The sequence below is a fragment of the Geotrypetes seraphini genome, chromosome 16 (assembly GCF_902459505.1).
Source record: "Geotrypetes seraphini chromosome 16, aGeoSer1.1, whole genome shotgun sequence".
NCBI lineage: Eukaryota > Metazoa > Chordata > Amphibia > Gymnophiona > Dermophiidae > Geotrypetes > Geotrypetes seraphini.
Genome location: NC_047099.1, coordinates 44,891,419 through 44,912,930, shown reverse-complemented (window position 1 = coordinate 44,912,930; position 21,512 = coordinate 44,891,419). Strand labels below are relative to the sequence as shown.

The 21,512-nt window shown below is 41.4% G+C and overlaps 1 protein-coding gene across 2 annotated transcripts in view; it reads left to right on the top strand.

Annotated features, from left to right (window-relative positions):
• Positions 1-21,269, top strand: part of CLDN15 (claudin 15) — a 34,280-nt gene extending 13,011 nt beyond the window's left edge. Inside the window, exons 2-6 of one of the 2 annotated variants that reach the window (XM_033925307.1) lie at positions 3,472-3,595; positions 9,265-9,429; positions 12,997-13,078; positions 13,655-13,765; positions 17,707-21,269. In XM_033925307.1, the coding sequence (XP_033781198.1) occupies positions 3,472-3,595; positions 9,265-9,429; positions 12,997-13,078; positions 13,655-13,765; positions 17,707-17,830 (606 nt within the window). In that variant the 3' untranslated portion in view covers positions 17,831-21,269. The remainder of the gene's footprint in view (positions 1-3,471; positions 3,596-9,264; positions 9,430-12,996; positions 13,079-13,654; positions 13,766-17,706) is intronic. The other variant, XM_033925306.1, reaches the window with a different exon arrangement.
• The last annotated feature ends 243 nt before the right edge of the window (positions 21,270-21,512 follow it).

Sequence of the window (21,512 nt, the reverse complement as noted above, 5' to 3'; positions counted from 1 at the left end):
ATCATGGAGAGGTTGCTTTGTTTGCAAGGTTTTAATTCCATTGCCAATATCCTAAGCTAGTGAGAATGGAGTGAACATAAGAATAGCCAGACTGAAGGTCGATCTAGGCCAGTATTCTAATTCCAATAGTGGCCAATCCAGGTCACAAGTATGAAAGTGAATGACTCAAGGAAGAAATAGCTCTGTATGGAGTGTATTTCTCTGTGTTGATATATATGTGTTTGTTTATCTATGTATGGGATTATGTTATGAGTTTTACTTTACCATCTCTCTCCTAAGCAGTTGTCTTAATTACTGGCTATAAGCATTTCCTTAAGCTCTACACACAATGCATCTTGTTTCTGGCTGGGGGTTAGGTGTCACAACCAGAGCAACCAACAGCTAACTTCTGATCCCAACATAACACAAAGAAATCCAAGGCAGGAGAGGGGGAACACAGAACTTCCAAGTCATGCACTGTGTAAATGGGCTTCATTTTCCCCTTCATTTCCAAGGCAGGGGAGGGGGAACACAGAACTTCCAAGTCATGCACTGTGTAAATGGGCTTCATTTTCCCCTTCATTTCCAAGGCAGGGGAGGGGAACACAGAACTTCCAAGTCATGCACTGTGTAAATGGGCTTCTTTTTCCCCTTCATATCCAAGGCAGGGGAGGGGAACACAGAACTTCTAAGTCATGCACTGTGTAAATGGGCTTCATTTTCCCCTTCATTACCATGTACAAAGTTATTTTACTAGCCAAATGTCAGTTTTGATGGATCTCTGGTCTTCTTTCAGTCTGGTTGACTATTCTTTCTGAGGGGCTCAAATATACAAAAATGATGCTACTTCATTGCTGGTTGTATTGTTTTCATTTAGGGTTTCCACTTTGGCACAATTGTTTTGTTTTGCCTGGTGCCATTACACTGAGGATAAATGCAATTTCTACCCTCAAGAGCAGATTCGATAAATGGACCTGTTAATACCCATCTTGGAGGCTTCAACAATGCGCCCCTGCCCCTCTCGTTCTATCCCTACCCCACTTTCTCCTTTTCATCTAAATTATGTAACTTTTCCCCTTCCCCCCCTTTTTTACCCTCACCTTCTAGTTTGTCTAGACTTTGTCATCTATGTTCACTTCATATATTTTTACGCTCCTACTACTATTTCTTTTTTTCTTTTTTATTAAATTTTTAAATCTGCCTCTTTAAATTTTATTGTTAACCGGCCAGACATTTGTTTGATGGTTGGGATATTAAAAACTAATAAACTTGGAATTACCAAAAGTGTTAAAATGCATGTTATTGTGCACCAAATGCTACTGAAACTATTACCATAGTAGACTTCCTCAGCTTACATTTAAATGAACGGCACCCTTTATCTCCCTCCAACTCAAACACCCTGCCCAACCTTCTTCTTAGATTAATGGCCTCTCTCCCGACCCGACCTGATCCCCCAATTGCAAGCATGCCCTGGTGATCTAATGGAAGCCCAGCCCCCACCCCACACAGTGTCATTAATAATTCTCAGGAATATAAGGCATCAAATACCATTTGTTCTCTCCCCATGTTATGTGGGCATTTGCTTAGTTTCTTGTATAAGAACAAGTTAAGTGTTTATAATAGATAGGGTTACTAGACATCTGGACATTTGCTTTCATTCCTCTTGTTGGGTTATAGGAGCTGAAGTCACATGGTGCTTAGTAACCCAATCATAATTCAGGGATAGCTGAAAGTGGTTCTTTCTGGGTTTGGGTTTAGAGAAGGCGGCATGGATTAAGCTGGTTTTAACAGTGTTGCAGACAATTGTTCTCTCAGCTCTTGATTATTGTATTTTGGTGCTGCTGGGAGTACCGGGGTCAGCTTTGTGTGGGCTCCAGGTTGCCCCAATTCAGTGGTCATATCTCTGTTTAGATTGGGAAGACGAGAACACGTGACAGAATATTATGTAAGTTTGTATTGGTTGAAGTTGAGGGATAGGATACATTATAAGTTATTGTTAATCGTTTATATGTGCCTGTACAATTTGGCTCCTAAACATCTCCAGGGTATCCTGCCACGTGCTCCGCCTCACTTGCTTCAGTCCACAGAACACTTAGATCTGCAAATCCCATCTGTAAGAGATCTGAGGTTAACATCATCCACATAGTAGATGATGGCAGATAAAGACCCGAATGGTCCATCCAGTCTGCCCAACCTGATTCAATTTAATTTTTTTTTCTTCTTCTTAGCTATTTCTGGGCAAGAATCCAAAGCTCTGCCCGGTACTGTGCTTTGGATAGTATTTTCCATTGCATTGGGCCCAGGGAATTGAATAACCTTCCTAAGTATATTCGCCAACAACAGAATATACAGAATTTCAAGAGATTACTCAAAAAGCATCTGTTTTGTCAGATGAAATACAGAGTCTGAGATTGAATGAATGAGGAAGGGTAGAGATTGATGATAGTGGGGTGCTGGTCACAGATGTATTTTATTATCTGGATTGCTTTTCCTGTTTTGTAGGTATGTTTGTCGTTGATATGTCATTTTACATTTTTGTATGTGAGTATGTAACTCGGGCTATAAATAAATAAACAAACAAAACATGTTTCCTTACAGACAAAGTCCTGAGATGTACAAGTAGGGCTACCATATTTTGAGACACAAAAACCCAGATACATGGCCCTGACCCCTGACCCTGTCTTGCTCTATCTCCAGCCTTAGTCTGGAATCCCTCCCCCATCCTTCCTTTCCCTGGTCTGACATCTCTCTCTTCTTCCCCCTCTTCCCTATCCAGTCTGACATCTCTCTTTCCCTTCCCCCCTCCCTTGGTATGGCATCTTTATCTACCTTTTCCCTCCCTTCCCCTGGAGGTCTAGCTTCTTTCTCTTCCCTTTTCTCCCTATCCCCGTGGTCCAGCATCTCTCTTACCCTCCCCTTGCTACTCACCCCCCTCCCCCGGGATCTGGTGCTTGCTCACCCGCCGCTGCTGTAACTCTTCGGGCCACGTGACTGAAGTGAATACGCTGCCTTTGGCGACCTGGAAGCTTTCTTTCTGCTACTGCTTTCCACTTATGTGGTGACAGGAAGCAGTATCAGAGGAGGAGCTTCCAGGTCGCAGAAGACAGTGTGTTCACATCAGTCACACTGCTGATGGCCCAAAGAGTTACAGCAGCACCAGATCCCGCAAGGTGGGGCTGGGGGAGGGAGGACTCCAGATAGATGCCTGAGCTGCTTTAGGGTTACTAGATGTCCGGTTTCCCCAGGCAAAATTAAAAAGCCGCCTGGATTCCAAGACCTGAGATGTACATCCCAGAATGTGCCCAACAAGATTAAGAGGGTCATTGTCTGGAAGTTTCAGGTAGGTGGTCTTTATGTTGTATACCCAGCCTCTTTGAATGGTGTCAATATAAGGCTCCTGTTTTTGGAAAATGGTGGCAATTAACTTTTCTGTATCAGCCCAGCTTCTTTTGTTAGGCACTGGTTGACCACTTAACAATTTTTATGTTTCAGGCTTTCAATGGTCTGAAAGAGGAGGAGAGAAATCTGCTGTCTAAACAAGTTATGGCCATTTTTATATTTCTGAATCCAGCACAATTAATAACTCTGTATCATACTACATTTGCTTTGTTTTTGTGTAAGTAATGTGATTGCAATTAATACAGTCATGATTTTGCATAGTAATTTATAATGCTTTTGATACAAAAGTTTAGTATAGGGTTACCAGACGTCCAGATTTCTCTGGACATGTCCTCCTTTTAGAGGACATATCCGGCGATTTTTCAATTTTGGGACCCACTTTGTAGAATACTTTGTGGAATACCCACTTTGTGGAATATTTGCCATTATTCTCTCCACAAGTTCCAACACTTAGGAAAGTCTTGGTTGGTTTTGGCACACATTCACTTTGAAAGTCATAGGTATACTAGGTGAAGGGGGGGGAGGATAAGGTGGAATTGTTATATTTAAGTTTGCCAGGAAGCTATGAATGTTGGTTTCAGTGTGCATTTTTGGAACTGAGTGGGTTGAAAGGTTGGTAGGCAGTTTGTATTAAAAATCACTTTAGGTTTTTAAGGGAAGTGCTAAGTAAATTTGAAAGCCAGGTTAATTTTCACATAATTTTAGTTACACTGAAAAATGAAACCTGTTTAGTGAGAAAAGGGCTTTGAGAACCTGCTGGCTATCAAACTGAGAAGATTAATGCACATAAAAGCCAGAGGGAAGACAGAACTTTAAATGAAGCATTGTTTAAGTGTGCATTCAGTCTGAGAACAGAACCTTTAACATTGGATGAGTCTGGCAGGTCAAGGCAGTCTGTCCTGATTGTGGATTTCTGTTTGAAGAGTACAGTTAATATATCCTTCCCGTCCCCACCACTAGAACAAGGATACCATTTAAAGAAAATCAAGTGAAGTCCAATGACTGGATTACTTATTAACATGGTTTTCGGTATCTAATTAGTGAAAAATGTTCCCACCCATAACAAGGATATTTTTTCCACTGTTTAAATAACGTGATTTTTAAACTAAGGTTGCAACACGGAACTTTAAACTTTAACCCCACCCCCTTTTAATAAGCCATGGTGGAGGTTTCTTCCGTGGCCTGGGGCGCTAAATGCGCCGATGCTGCTCTGACACTCGTAGGAATTCTATGAGTATCAGAGCATTTAGTGGTCTGGGCTGTGGTAGGGGCAAAAGATTTGACCACAAAAATTGTAGTGGTTATGTTAAGCACAGATAAGGCACTAGTTACTGCCCCCCCCCATGAAGAGAGGTTTAATAAGAAAATATATGACAATTACCAATCATTGCCCTATGCAGAGCCCAGCTAACACATTAAGGCCTTAAGTTACGCGCCAGTAGGGACCCTACCAGTGCCTAACTTAAAAGCCAATTAAAAGTTGTTAAATCTTTTTTTTTTTTTTTTAATATACAGGTGCCTAGAAAAACAGCACCTTCATTATGTCAATGGAAGTGCTTTAAGATGCCCAACGCCACAGAAATGGTGCTAGGTATCATAAAATGCCTCCATAGGCATTCACGTCATAGGTAGGCCTTTAAAACGTTGGCCTCAATTCTAGAAACAGCACCATTACATGATCGGCAGCCGATTTTTAGGCAGAAGATGACGACAACAGCACCGTTTATAGAATTCGGCCCTAAGGGGATAATTCTATTACTGGATACCTGGTAGGAATCCGTTCTGTAAAGTAGTGCTTCTCAGCCTAGTCCTTGAGGTACGCCAGTCAGTTTTCAAGAGATGCACAATGAATATTCATGAGATAAATTTGTGTTCAAATCTATCCCAGGTCAGGAGTGAGGTTAGAAGAGCTTATGGTGTAGGATGAATGATTATGATAGTTTTAGACTACGTCTTATGGAATATCTTAGTTTGTGTGAGAAGAAGGAGAAAAGGAGGTAGATGAAATTGAGGTTTCAGAGTAAGATGGCCAACTATTTACCGAAAAGAACATTGCGCTCTGAGAATTCAGCCCTATTAAAGGCAAACGTTAATCCAAAATATGTTGAATTTGATTGTGCAGAAGTGAAACTGTGGAACTCACTCGTAGGGCAAATATGGAAATGTGGTAAAAAAATGCACATTTAGGAAATTACTTAACACACAATTATTTGTAAATGCCTTTTTCTAGACATTGATTCCTCTTGACTCCTGAGATTCTGTATGTAATTGCATGTATAGGCCTTTTCTGCCATCGATTTTCTAGCTGCTGATTTTTTGAGAATTGCTTACTTATGTTTAAGTGTTTTTATTTTGTTTTATAAACTTATGTATGTAATAACACGTAAACCATTTAGGTTTTAAATGGTATAGAAAATTTTAAAATAAATAAATCACATATAAACTCTCTGTGGATATCCTGAAAGCCTGGTGTGTCCCAAGAACTGGATTGAAAAATCTTGCTTTATAAAATACTTATGTAAGGAAGTGTTTCCCCCTTGCCAGTCAGGTTTTCAGGATTTCCACAATGAAATATGGTATGAAAAAAAATGAAATATGATGGATGCAGTGTATACAAATCAGTTTCATGCATATTCATTGTGGATATCCTGAAAACAGGATGAACTGAGACATCCGGGTTTTACTTCCACTGAAAGCAATGGAAGTAAAGCCCAGATGTCTCAATCTGTCCTCTTTTTTCTGGAGCCATATGGTAACTCTAGTACTGCAGGACTGAATTGGGAAACTCTGGCGTGGGAGCACACACTTATAACGGGCCTATGGTTAGCATAAGTACCTGTGCCTAAGTTCCAGAGATATATATACAAGGCTAATAGTAAGTTTGCAATAAGAGGAAGAATAGGTGCATATCTTACATAGTGCATGTTTTACAGGTAGGCGTAAGTCTGCCTTGAACTTCTGAGAAAGACATAACCTAAATCCAATCAGAGAATTCTTCATTGGAAAACTGTAGGAAGTTCTCCCTGAAAAATTATTTGCAAAGCTATGGGTTCAAAATACCTACAGGCCTGCAAACAACCCGCACACAGCCAGCAGAGATACATTCCATTATCTCTGCAACCACCTCCATATAAGTCAGTGGTAGACACGATGGGGCTCAGGGCAGATACTAGGGAGTAATGCTGCCCAATTCACAATTCGATTCGATTTACCGATTCACTTTGGGTGAATCGATTCAAAACAAACAAATAAACAACAACAACAAAAAAATCGGCCTCCCGATTCGCTGACTGATCCTCCCCCCTCGCCCCCTAAAGCAGGAGCGGCAGCGCTGCCTCTTGCTGGTTGGCCAGTGCCTCTCCTGCTTTAGAGGGCGAGGGGGGAGGGTGAGTCGAGAAGTGCTGGTGTCCGGCTACCCCCTAGCCTCCCGCGCATCCAGGGCAGGATTAAAGGGTGGGTCCGATGCGCTGGTACGATGACTGCAGGCGGCACTCGCTCCCGCTGCTCCAAAAGAGCCAGGCGTGTGCAGCGATTGTACGCCACCAGTCCCTAAGCCTTCTCTCCGTCAGAATTGATGTTGGGGGAAGGCTTCTGGACCGGCGGGTGCAATTGCTGCACACGCCTGGCCCTTTTGGAGTTGTGGCAGCAGCAGGGGGAGGGTTAAATGGAGGCGGCGAGCAGGGGGTAAATGGTGGGAGGGAGAATCGGTGGCAGGTCGGTTTGGTGCTAGAACCAAACGCTCCCTGCCAAGTTTTTCATAGGCAGCTGACTATGCAATCTGCATTTGTCTCATCTGGTGAAGAAAATGGCAAGAGTAACCCGTCAAGCCTCTGCCCATCCTCTTGCAACTTCTTATCAGTGGCGCGAGTCGTGCTTTAAAACTCAGTTCCATGATTTCAGGGAAACAATGGTCTGAGCGGCTTCAAAACGGTCAGAGCACAAGCGCAGGCAGGCAGGCTTCGGGGTGAGGAAGAAAGGATCCTGCAACTCTTGCCATGAGACTGGACTCACAGCAGCACAGCATTTCTTCTGCTGCCATCAGACGGCTGCACGATTAAAAAAAAAAAAAAAAGAGAGATTAAGTGTAGGCAGCCTCAATCAACCTGAGAGGAGAGCTGAGAGGAAGGATGCAAGGAGTGAAGAGCCAATAGGACTAGGCTATGAAGGAGTGAAAAAGTACTGAACAAAGGATGGGAATGAGAAAGGAGACAGGAAGAGAAATATAGGGTTGGAAAGAGGATAAAGAGTGTTTAGAGAAAGGGTTGTAGTAAGCAGAGAAAAATGTCTGGTGGGAGAAAGGGAAAGAAAGAGAACAGGGTAGAGTAGAAGTAGAGAAGCAAGAAGGGGGAAAGAAGAAAATGGGATAATGCGGGTGGGGCACGGCAGGGCATGGTGGGGTAGCCTGAGCAGGGGGGTGTAGGCCTTCAAGGGGGGACAGGCCTTCAGGGGGGCAGGCAGGCCTTCAGGGGGGCCCTGGTGTAGAAGTACATGGAGGGATGGAAGGGGGGAGTTCAAAGAGACGTGCATATGCCGGACTTTGGGGGGAAGAAATCATGGGTCTAAAAACAGAGGAGAGGGAGAGAGATGGTGGACAATAGGATTTAGGGAGGAAAACAGAAAGGGAGAGATGCTGCATGAAAGGATAGTTGAGAAAAGGTGGATCTAGATGGAGACGAAAAAAAGTGAAGATGCCAGACCTCCGGGGGAGGGATGGGAAACGGAAGGGGAGGACAGAGATGGCAGATGGATGGTTAGCACGGAGAAATAAGAAAGGAGACCCTAGCAAGCAAGTTATCAGAAGACAACCAGAGCCTGGGACCAACAAGATTTGAATAATCACCATACAACAAAAGGTAGAAAAAAATAATTTTTATTTTCTGTTTTTTGATTACAATATGTCAGATTTGAAACGTGTATCCTGCCAGAGCTGGTGATAGACTGCAAATGTGAGCTAGGATTTAACAGAGAGAGGAAAAGTATTTTTTGTTTGTTTATTTTGTTTACACCATAGCGTCAGTGTGGTTAGGAGAAGGCAAAGGGGGTGAAGAGGCTATAAAATAAACCCACCAGGATGTTTGAAAAAAACACCCAATTGGGCAGGAAAATCGAATCGAATCGGGAAAAAAAAAAAAATCGATTCAATGGGCTGAATCTAATTGAATCAAAATTTTTTTTCCTGAATCAGGCAGCACTACTAGGGAGGGAGAAAACCTTGCTTGCAGGTTGGGGGCCCGGGGAAATTGCCCTGTTGTCCACCCCTAATGCCGGCTTTGCCTCCATTTGGGTAGCAGGAAGCTAAGTAAATGACAAGTATTCTCGGTGCAAGTTAAGGTCACCAAATGATACCATCTCATCATCACAAAAAAATAAATTTCTGATTTTATGTCTTCCCCTTTCCCATTAGACATTGGAGACACTGGAATTTGTAGTTCTGTTTTTCTTGAAGGCAATTAACGGGAGTAATAGTAAAACCAGGTTTGAATCAGCCTGAGATGCAAACATGGAGCCAGCTAACAACCCTTTTCAATAAGTGAATAAAAAGAGATGATTGGCTTGGCCACTCTTCTGATCCAAAGAAAAGTAATCAGTCTATTGGAAAGTTTACTGTCAAACATTCTTCCTTAGAACATTTGGTGGCACAGATTGTGGGAGCAAGGACTAGATAAACTTTTTTCCTAGACTGAGGTCCAAAAATTCTGTCATAACAATCTTATCCTTATCACTTAAAACAAAGATAACATCTGGCTAGTCAAGCAGTAGATTATATGTCTATCTATCTTCTCATAATGGGTAGGGGGCTTATACTCAAAATGCTTCCATTTTGGTCCCTGGTCCACTCTGCGCTTACCTGTTTGTTTCTCTCTCTCTCCCCCCACCCCTATGCAGGGTATCTACAGGCGTGCCGGGCTCTGATGATCAGTGCACTGCTGCTTGGATTCCTAGGGGCCCTCTGTGGTATGGTGGGGTTGCAATGCACTAAAGTGGCTGATGGTAACCCAGTTTTCAAAGCCAAATTTGCAACAACAGGAGGAGGAATATTCATTTTTGCAGGTAGGTGCCAAGGTGGACTAACATGAAGAAGCACTTCTTTATTGCTCCTGCAACTGGAAAGAGAGTAAGGAGAAATAAATATTTTAGATTGGTTAGGGTAGACCTGTGGTTAGCATATATGTTTGCAAGGAAAAGGGGGTGGGATTTGATAACCACCTTTCTGTGGTAACATTCAAAGCAGTTTACATATTCTCGGAGGACAAGCAGGCCATATTATACTCACAGGTGGGTGAAATCATCCATGGAGACCTGGTGCAGATGCTGAAAGTGTAATACAGCTTTAAAAGCTTGAGGCAGTTATGGCTCACTCTATAGAAAAGCATCTAAAAAAGGGGAAATTTTACTAATAAGTGATTTTAACACACCAGATGTTGAATGGAGTATCCCTATTGGGGGTTCTTCTACAAGTAGGAAGATCCTGGATTCTCTACAAGGAGAATTGTTCCAGCAGTTGGTAATTGAACCCACACGGGAAGGGGTCATACTGGACATAGTGCTTACAAACAGGGAAAGTGTTTCTGATGTTATAGAGCGTGATCATCTGGCATCCAGTGATCACTGCATGGTACGGTTTAATACTAAGATGGGTACAGAGAGGGCTCATTCAAAAGCAAAGGTTCTAGACTTTGTTTGGATGGGAACATCTGGAAGGAGTGGAAATGCAGTGGGCAAAACTGAAAGGAGTAATTGTAAGAGTGACAAACCCTATTGTGAGGCAAGTAAGAGGAAAAGAAGGCCGCTTTGGTTCTCAAAAGTAGTAGCTGAGAAGGTAAGGAATAAGAGGTTAGCTTTGATAAACTACAAAAGATTGCAGAAAGAGTAAGACAGGCAAAAATATCTGGAAAAAAAATATCTGGAACAGTTAAGAGAGGCTGGTTGAGAAGTTACAAAAGCAAAGATGCAAAGGGAAGAAAAAAATAGCTTACATGGTAAAACGGGGAACAAAACATTTTTTTGATATATCAGTGATAGGAAGAAGTACAAAAATGGCATTGTGAGACTCAAAAGTGAAGGGGAGGAATATATAGAAGCTGATAAAGAAAAGGCTGAATTGCTTAACAAATATTTTTGTTCTGTGTTCACAGCTGAAGCATTGGGAGCGGGACCGCAGAAAACAAATGTGAATAGGGGTGGTAGACCCCGATCGATTTTCAGAGGGTTGTGTTCGTGAGTAACTAGCTAAATTAAAGGTAGACAAAGGGGCCAGATAGTGTACATCCAAGGGTGCTGCAGGAACTTAGGGAAGTTCTGGTGGCTCCACTGATTGACCTTTTCAATGCTTCTCTGGTGTTAGGAGTGGTACCGGGAAGACTGGAGAAGGGCGGATGTGGTCCTTCTACACAAAAGTGGAAGGAACAAGTAGGGAATTACAGGCCAGTAAGTCTGACTTCTGTGGTAAGCAAATTAATGGAAACACTTTTAAAACAGAGAATGGTGAAGTTTCTGTTATCCTGTGGATTACAGGACCAGAGGCAACATGGATTCACTAGAGGTAGGTCTTGTCAGACATATCTGATCAATTTCTTTGACTTGGTGACAAGAGAATTGGATAGAGGGAGTGCATTAGATGTGGTTCATTTAGATTTTAGCAAAGCCTTTGACAGTGTAGCACACAGACGGCTAATAAATAAACTGAGTGCTCTTGGGATGGGCCCCAAATTAATGGGCTGGGTCAGGAACTGGTTAAGTGGAAGACCACGGAGGGTAGTGGCCAATGGAGATCGCTCTGAGGAAAGGGATTTTACCAGTGGTGTGCCTCAAGGTTCTGTTCTTGGACCTGTTCTTTTTAACATTTTTATAAGCAATATTGCTAAAAGGCTGTCAGGTAAGATTTGCCTCTTTGTGGTTGATACCAAAATCTGCAATAGAGTAGACACCCCTGATAGTGTGAATAACATGAAGAAAGGCCTAGCAAAGCTTGAAGAATGGTCTGAAATTTGGCAGCTAATATTTAATGCTAAGAAGTGCAAGGTCATGCATTTGGGCTGCAAAAACCCGAAGGAACGTTACAGTTTAGGTCCGGGGGTGAAGAATTTTTGTGCATGACAGAAGAGCGGGATTTGGGTGTGATTGTATGTGATGATCTTAAGGTGGCCAAACAGGTTGAAAAGGTGACGGCGAAAGCTAGATGGATCTAGGTTGCATAGAGGTATGGCCAGGAGGAAAAAGGAGGTATTGATACCCCTGTATAAGACTTTGGTGAGACCTCATTTAGAATATTGTGTACAATTCTGGAGACCAACCCTTAAAAAAGATATAAAAAGGATGTAGTTGGTCCAGAGGAAGGCTACTAAAATGGTATGTGGTCTTCATCATAAGGCGTATGGGGACAGACTTAAAGATCTCGATATGTATACTTTGGAGGAAAGGCGGGAGAGGGGAGATATGTGTATTTACATTATATGGGTATTTAAACGTCTCTTTCATGAGTCAAGTCTCTTTAATTTGAAAGGAAACTCTGCAATGAGAGGGCATAGGCTGAAGTTAAGAGGTGATAGGCTCGGGAATAATCTGAGGAAATAATTTTTTACGGAAAGGGTGGTAGATGCATGGAACAGTCTCCTTGAAGAGGTGGTGTAGACAGAGACTGTATCTGAATTCAAAAGGGCATGGGATAGGCACGTGGGATCTCTCGGAGAGAGAAAGAGATAATTGCTACTGCGGATGGGCAGACTAGATGGGCCATTTGGCTTTTATCTACCATCATGTTTCTATGTTACTTGCGTAGTACTTAGAGGTATAAAGGGATTCCCAGCTGCGAGAATTACTGGCCTGCTTGACTCAGAGAAAGCAAAGTTACCCTGTATTCTGAGGACAGCGAGCCAAATAGTCTCACAGACCCTCCCACCATCCCCTTGAAGTTGTATTCTAAAAGCTATAATATAGGACTGAGGGTTTTCGATGGCTGCAATGGTTTAGATGGGCTGGAGTGAGCTTTGATGGAGACTTCAGTAGATGGAACCTAAGCACAGTACCGGGTAGAGCTCTGGGATTCTGGCCCAGGAATATCTAGGAAAAAGGAAAATTTAAATTAAATCAGCAATTTAAAGCAAGGGTACGGTTGGGCAGAATGTATGGACCATTTGTGTCTTTATCTGCCGTCATTTACTATGTTATTGTGTTACTCCGAGCATGCACGGATGATATCACATGCATCTGTGCATGTTCAGAGGTCCTCCAGACGTGGTCCGGAAGTCATAAAAGAAAGACAAGGCTTTGTGGGGGGGCAGGGCTGGAGGTGGAACAGGGCGGGGTCTCTGTGGAAAAATCTGGTAGCACTACACAAGGAGCAGTGCTGGGATTGAACCTGGGTGCTGAGGTCGCAGCTCTAACCACTAGGCCACTCCTCTACTGTGACAAATACCAAATTATAATCTGGTTCTCTAGTGAAATCCCTTTTCTGGATCCCATTGATCCATATGATGTAATAAAACTCAACTAATTAAAATGTGGTCCTGCTTCTTCCCATTTTGGTACAGTCCAAGTTATCCTACAGAAAATGGAATCTACAACAGCCCTACAAACTGGAGCAGCCAGAGTGCTAATCTTGTCTTCTTTCTCTCACAGGTGTGTGCGCTGGGATTGCCCTTTCTTGGTATGCATTTAACATTACAAAAGAATTCTTTGATCCACTCTTCCCAGGAACCAAGTAAGTCATACCAGCTCAGATCTCAGGATACTATAGATATATAGACTAGTCCGGTCCTCGAGATCAACTGGCTATCCACAATGAATATGCATGAGAGAAATTTGCCTGCACTGCCTTCTTGGTATGCAAATCTCTCTCATGCATGTTCATTGTAGATATCCTGAAAACCTGGCCTGCCAGAAGATCTTGAGATCCGGACTTGGACAGCCCTGGACAAGTCTATATAAACCACATACCAAAATTATACCAGAAGACATCAGTTTATTCATTCACAGACAAGAGCAACACCATTATTCTAGAAGAGACCAGATTGTGTAGTGACATACTTATATTTTTTGTTTATTTAAAAAAAATTGTCAACCGCCTATTCCTAAGCGACATTACAAAAGTAACATACAAAAGTAAAACAAACACGACTTATACACATATCTTAAAATATAAATGAATAGTTACAGTGACAAATGAATAGTATACCAGAGCTATACATACAGGGACCAGTCTGTACAATTGTTCATAGCACAATCTGCAGGCCTTTGCTTTGAGTGCTGATGTGTAGTGTCTTTTTTTACCCATCAGGTATGAGATTGGTCCGGCACTTTACCTGGGGTGGTCTGGGTGCCTTCTGGATGTGGTTGGAGGAGGCTTGTTATGTTGCTCCTACCGTGAACAGACAAACAAAGGCAAAGGGTAAATTTGTGTGATTTCAACATTCAATACTTTATTTGCTCAGTGTGACAAAAGTAAGGAAGAAGTAGGGAATTACAGGCCAGTAAGTCTGTGGTAAGCAAATTAATGGAAACGCTTTTAAAACAGAGAATGATGAAGTTTCTGGAAACTGGTGGATGACAGGACCAGAGGCAACATGGATTCACTAGAGGTAGGTCTAGTCAGAAAAATCTGATCAATTTCTTTGACCAGAGAATAGGAGAGAGGGAGTGTGCTAGATGTGGTGTATTTAAATAAACCAAGTGCCCTCCGGATGGGTCCCAAAGTGACGGGCTGGGTCAGGAACTGGTTGAGTGCAAGGCGACAGAGGGTAGTGATCAATGGAGATCGCTCTGAGGAAAGGAATGTTACCAGTGATGTGGCTCAAGGTTCTGTTCCTAGGCCTGATCTTTTTAACATTTTAATAAACAATATTGCTGCAGAGCAGTCAGGTAAGATTTGCCTCTTTGAGGATGATACCAAAACCTGCAATAGAATAGACACCCAGGATGGTGTGAATAACATGAAGAAAGACCTGGTCTGAAATTTGGCAGCTAAAATTTAATACTAAGAAATGCAAGGTCATGCATTTGGGCTGCAAAAAAACCCCAAAGGAACAGTACAGTTTAGGGAGTGAAGAACTTTTGTGCATGACAGAAGAGCGGGACTTTGGTGTGATTGCATGTGATGATCTTAAGGTGTCCAAACAGGTTGAAAAAGTGATGGCAAAAGCTAGAAGGATGCTAGAGGGTTCATAGAAAGAGGTATTGATGCCCCTGTATAAGACTCTGGTGAGACCTCATTTAGAATATTGTGCACAATTCTGGAGACTACACCTTCAAAAAGATATAAAAAGGATGGAGTTGGTCCAGAGGAAGGTTGTGGTTACAGGCCCACGCTGTTCCTTGTGACCCTGGGCAAGTCACCTGCTCCCCCATTGTCTCAGGTAGCCCTCTGGGACAGACAGGGAAAAATGCCGAGTACCTGAATAAATTCATGTAAACTGTTTTGAGCTCTCCTGGGAGAACAGTATAGAAAATTGAATAAATAAATAAATAATGTAGCTATTGTCACCTCCATTATATTCAAATCCCTCTCAGGCCTATTCCACACAAAACCACTTATCAAACCTCTGCCTGTTGCTTGGGATTTCACTATGGTTCTTTCTATACTCATGAAGTCTCTTACATTTTTTTCTTTTATTATCACCCTCAAATCTCCACATTGTGTAAGTGAACAAATTCTTGCTTTGGATCCTCCTTACACACGATTCTACCATATGAGTAATGTTCTGAACTCATCCAAAATTCCTGTCCATCGTTGTCTCAAAATTCCACCTCGCCTCACTCTGGATAATACTGTCTATTTGCTTTCCAAAGCCACATTCCCATCCTGGAGAAGCAGCTTTACCTGCCTTATAATGTAAGCTTATTCTGGCATACTTCTTGGACCGGACTAAACCACAGAGGGTCCCTCACAGTTCTTTATCGCCTTTGAGTTGCTGTTTCCAAAAGAACCACTTGGTTAGCGCATTTACTCAGGCTGGGTTGATGCTGCAAGGCTGCAATGTATAGACTATGACTGCCTTGATGGCTCATTTTTGTCCAGTATCTGTTGAAGGAATCATTTACTTGGTTCTCCATACGTTTACCTCTCATCTATTTTCTACTTAAAGCCAACTTTTCCTCCAACCCTGTTGAATTTCAAAAAGCTTCAAAATTTCACCTCTTCCAGAGACCTGATCCTTTAGCAGTCCTACATGTCAGAACATTATTTTTACTTTCTCCAAGGACAAGCAGACATACATTCTCACATTCTTACTGAATTGATGGTCCCATGAGCCAACACTTTAAGCCTACATATTATATAGTTAACAGGTCACAATGTGACATAAGTACAGTCCAAGGTTGCATCCTAATGACGCATTGGGATCTAGTGGCAATGTACATCCTCTGTAATTGATTGGTCATGGTGTTACTCCTCCTCTTTTTTGTGTGTGTACAGGAGCCTGCTAAAGCTTGATTGCCTAAGGGACATGTCATACCTAGTGTAACTATCATGGTCTTTAGGCCAGGCTTTAGGAATATGTCCCAGTTTTTAATCTGTGAGGTCATTTAGTATGATTTTGTTATTTACGAGGGTGATAGCTAGGTTTTTAGTTGTGTGTGTGTGTCAGACAATGGGGGCTCTGTTGGGATGGTTTTTTCTAAGGGGAGTTTTTTTGGGCCAGCATATCTGCCCTGATTGATGACGGGGATAGGAAAGCACATGATGGTAAGATTATTATAAGTTTAAGGTATAGCATTTGGGTTGCTGAATTATATTTTTAATTTTGGTACCTTTATTCTGTGTAGGTTGTCATGTGAGCCTAGGGGTGGGTGGGAGGGCCTAGGCTGAGTTCACACTACTATCTTGAGAGATCTCCTAGATGGTACGGAGAGGGTGGTGGATGCCTGGAATGCGCTCCCGAGAGAGATGGTGGAGAGTAAAACTGTGACTGAGTTCAAAGAAGCGTGGGATGAACACAGAAGATTTAGAATCAGAAAATAATATTAAAGATCGAACTAGGCCAGTTACTGGGCAGACTTGTACGGTCTGCGTCTGTGTATGGCCGTTTGGAGGAGGATGGGCAGGGGAGGGCTTCAATGGCTGGGAGGGTGTAGATGGGCTGGAGTAAGTCTTAACAGAGATTTTGGCAGTTGGAACCCAAGCACAGTACCGGGTAAAGCTTTGGATTCTCGCCCAGAAATAGCTAAGAAGAAGAAAAAAAAAAAATTTAAATTGAATCAGGTTGGGCAGACTGGATGGACCATTCGGGTCTTTATCTGCCGTCATCTACTATGTTACTATGTTATGGTAGCCTATACTTTAACAAGGGGCATTTTTCAGAAGTAAGTGTCTCTGTAGAGAGTATGAAGATGAAAGTTGCTTTCCAGGTGGAAATTGTTGGATTTATATCAGAGCAGTAAAGTTGTAGACAGGGGCTGAGTTTAAAAGCTTTAGGCTGTTTGTTTCTTAAAGAGGGAAGAGAGAGTCACCCAGCCTGGAGTATTTTCAGAAGCGTCCCTGTAGAGAGTCAGAAGATGCAATCCTTTGGTAAACTGTCAGCTTCATTACATTAAGATAGAAGTTTTCCTTTTAAGAATGCATATTATCATGTGATTTTGTGTAATTCCAAATACATATTTAGAATATTTTAGAAGCTGTGTAAGAGTTATTATCCTCTTTAACAGAAATGCATCCAAGTTTTTAAAGTTGTAAACTTTCTTTAAGCCTGTTATGTTTCAAAGCTTAGGAATTTTCTTGGTCTGAAATAATCCTCCCTCCTAAGGGAACATGCTGACTAAGTATTGGAATTTGAAATGATGTGTCACCAGTCCCATTGCAATAGTATATAAGCAAATACCCAGCCCTGGTTTTGTGAAGAATCCTTCTCCACACATGCAGGGACCATTTTAGTCCAATGTATGAAAAAGTCTCCCTCCTACAATGGGCAATTATGGGGTTATGTTTTATGGAAATGCATATAATTAATTGGCATTTTAACTTCAAGTTTAAATTTAATATAAATTGAAATAATATTATTTTTATTGAAAATGCATGTGGGATCTCTCAGAGAGAGAGAAAGAGATAATGGTTACTGCGGATGGGCCATTTGGCCTAGTTATCTGCCATCATGTTATTGGCGTCGAAGGTAGCCATGTTGTGACGGGATACGGTATCCCATGCTCAATATCACAAATAATGTCATCTGAAACAAAACTGGTGAGTACATATGTCAAAAACAGAGTACTGCCTCTTTTTCTAGCATTTAGGTAGCAGTGCTGAGAAGAATATTATCGTTATTCTTAGATCTTTCTGTTCTTGCACTAGATAGCAGTGCTCAGCAATTAATCACTTACATCTCCTTTGGTTTTGAACAGATACATATATAACTATCAGCCTCCAAAGGCCACCACCACCACAATAGGTGCTCCTCAAGCTGCCATCTCCCGTTATGAGTCTGACACAAGCATCTGCAAATATGGAAAGAATGCCTATGTCTAGAAGCAGCTATCAGATAATCCGGGATTCCGGGAAGTGATCTTAGAGACCATAGACTCAACATGCATCCAAACATCAGTGAAAAGATCAGTGGGGAAAAAGCAGGCAAGCCTCAACAATATGATTTGCAACATAATTTGCCAAAACCACCACTACTTTGCACACTTCTTAGACCTTCTCATCATCACTTCAGAGTCATGGATGTGGCTGGGCCCCATCACACCCAAATGGGAGAAATGGCGAGTGGCATTTAAAAAGAAATTGAAACACAGTGCATCAAGATCTTTGGAACGGAGCCTTGCTCCATTTCCTCTCATATGATTCCTTTATTTTAGAACTCAAGTCTTTCATCTGGTGACAATTACTCTTTCAGATCCTATTTGTACATACAATGTAATCAATCAATGAACTGTTCTATTAACCAAATTGTTTTTCTGGCTTTCTCATTTTACCTTTCTGAGAGATAATCTGATGACCTTAAATATGGTACAATGCTGTGTTCTCGACACACTGTAATTTCTACACCATTATCCAGAGAAAGAGGATTACAACAGCAACAAGACCTTACTAGGCTCCTTGAAGTATGATAATTGGCTGGGAGTGGCATTGAGTTTTGCCACTATAATCTGCTATAATGTAACCATTTTTTTGTTCCTGAGTAATAAATGCTACAAACGTATAGAAAATGGCCATCATTTCCCTCAAACTTGCTTTTGTGACCAAGATATTGATATTTTGAAATGTACCTTATTTGCAGAACATTCTAGATTTATTCCAAGCTGTGTAAACTTAGGGGTCCCTTTTTCTAAGGCAAAAAATACCGCAGGTGTGTTGCACTTGCTGCTGCAATAACAAAAGATTTACCATGTGGTATTTCAGGCTTACAGTGGCTATGGGCGGAAATGGGTGGAAGAAGGAGCATATTATGGGCATGTGTACCCATAATGCAATGGTAAAGATGCAAGGGTAGTAAGGACTGTTACCACAATGCGAGGGGCGGAAACCTGCCTCAGCAGACATGCCTACGAGCCATATTTTTTTGAACCTTGGTAATTTCTGAATTGCTATGGACCAAAATCGGCAGTAGGCACTTACTGTGCTAATTTTGGCTTTAGGCCTTAGAAAAAGGGCCCCTTAGACTAACTTCAAGAACTTTGTAGATCTTTCCATCAATATAGGAGTTTGGTTCATTGGACTTTTCATCTTCTGCGTTCTTAAAATGGATATCATTGTATATACTGTAAACCGCTTGGATCCTTTTTGGCTATATATGTGGTATATAAACTTTTTAATAAACATAAACATTAGGACATTCATTATCATATGTGGAATAGGCACGTGGGATCTCTTAGAGAGAGGAAGAGATAATGGTTACTGTGGATGGGCAGATTCGATGGGCCATTTGGACTTTATCTGCTATCATGTTTCTATATTTAGCCGAAACACATCTGGAATGTTCATCACTCTTGGTGGACTGTATATGGACTGTATTGTTTTAAATTTTGGTTGGCAAACTTTTAATCCAGAACATCGGTTCCACGTTTTGGATTTTTCTTCTCTATTGTGGAACAGTTTGAGTTTCTTCTCCTTTTGCTTTTGGTTATTCCTTAATGGGTCTCCAAGGCAGTTTTACCAAGTTTCCCCTCTATCTATGCCTTTGGAACAGCAGGGACACAAAGGCACACTAGCAAAGGTAGGACTGGCCACAGCGGATTGAGTTTTCTGAGGAGAAACATTGCAAAATGGGAATCGCTGGTGGACCTCCAGAAGGTGCTGCACTTCAGAGTTCTAGATAAGGAATCAGCAGCCTTCAAGTCATATTCCCTAATCTGTTTGAGGCAGGGGTCAAAGCTGGTGTCCTCGTCGGACCACAGATAAAGAAGATCCTGGAGTGCAAGGAATTTTTCCCAAGAAGCTAACTAGGAAGGAAAAAATGGCTTGGAACAGATTTGTTGCAGTGGTTCAGGGCTTCCTGGGCATTCACAAGGCCAAAAACTATGTGGAGTTTGTTGAGAATCTGGTGAATTACAGTAAAATGGGCTGTAAGATATCCTTCCAAGTCCATGTCCTTGATGTTCATCTTGAAATATTCAAGAACATGGAAGCATATTTAGAGGAGCAAACTGAGCATTTCCACCAGGATATACTGGACTTTGAACACCACTACCAAGGACAATATAATGAGAACATGATAGGAGACTCGTATGTCTGAGGACTTATTTGTGAAAGTGACTTACAATATAATCACAAATCACGATAAACTACTCGCTTTTACATCTGTGGTCATCTTTAATCACATGTTAATTGTGATTCATATATTGCTTTTCATGACTTTATAAGAATGAAAGTTTAAAATTCTGCAAATTTTGACTATTCATGTCACAAAAGCAAAGTTTTATGGAAATAAGACATTTACTATACTTTTCAATCATAAGCAATTAGGAAATTACATACTGCCCAGGAATAAAAACTGTGTTACGTAGTGAGAGCTTTAAAGTTAAATTTAACATACCCCCTATTACAAAAGCATAGCATGGTTTTTAACTCTGGCCACGGCATAGAATTCCTATGAGCATCAGAGCTGTTACTGCTGCGGCTGGTGCTACTCTTTTGTAAAAGAGGGGATAGCCTTTTACTGCTCTACATTACTCTTTAGACTATATGAATAGTGTCTGAATATCTTTAGCAACCTGTAAACTTGTGGGAAAAGTTATTTAATGTGGGCTACCCTTAAGAAAGGGTAAAATGGGCTAAAAGAGCATAAATTAGATGTAAATCTTTTAGTTTTTTGTAAATGGTATAAAATGGTAGCCCCCATCTATGCATCTTTGCTCTGGTACTTTCCAAGTAGTACTAGGTGCTCTGTAAAAAATTTAGCTGTAGCGTCCATAAGCAAGGCTTTTTGATCTACACTAACTCATGATGATCCTGTCTTAAACCTTATTAATATTATGTAAATCGCAATGATTCCAAGTAGACAATTGTGGGGTATAAGAAACAATATAGTATGGTAAATAGATACCTAGAGAGCACCTGTTAGGTACATATTTTTGTAGAATAGGTTCCAACCTTTCTTTATAGTACACTAGCTTAGTTCAAATACATGCAAAAGCTATAGAGAAGGTTTAAACACAGGAAGTATCCTACAAATTATGTGCATAGACGTGAGTTCTGCCCATTTAAACAGTGACTGCCACATCATCTTAGTACATTGCATAAAAGCACGCTTAAATATTTATGTGGCCCTTAAGTGGATTCCCACCGCCACCGATACCACTGCTAAGTTCACAGATAACTCACACAAGGCAATGACACCATCCAGTGGCATTGGGATGGCAGTGCTGGCTAGAAGCCCCTTACCATGAAAAGTGTCCTCATTTGTTTCAATTTTTTTCTGTGACAGAGCTTTTACAATAAAAGTTCTTCAGTTTTAAGAATGCTATCTTTGGAAATGTTCCATCTGTAGGACTTGCTTTCAGAAGAGTCATTACTTCAATAACTGAATTTTCTGTCCGATTATGTCTGTATTATCATCTAAGTAACTTTCTGTCTACAGTGTTCTGTATGAAGTAATTTACTCTCAATTGACTTTGCATGCACCGCATGATTATATCTTACTTGACCTACAATCTTTCTCATTTAACATTTTTCTCCTTGTTCTGCCCCTCTTTTAGGACAAGACAAA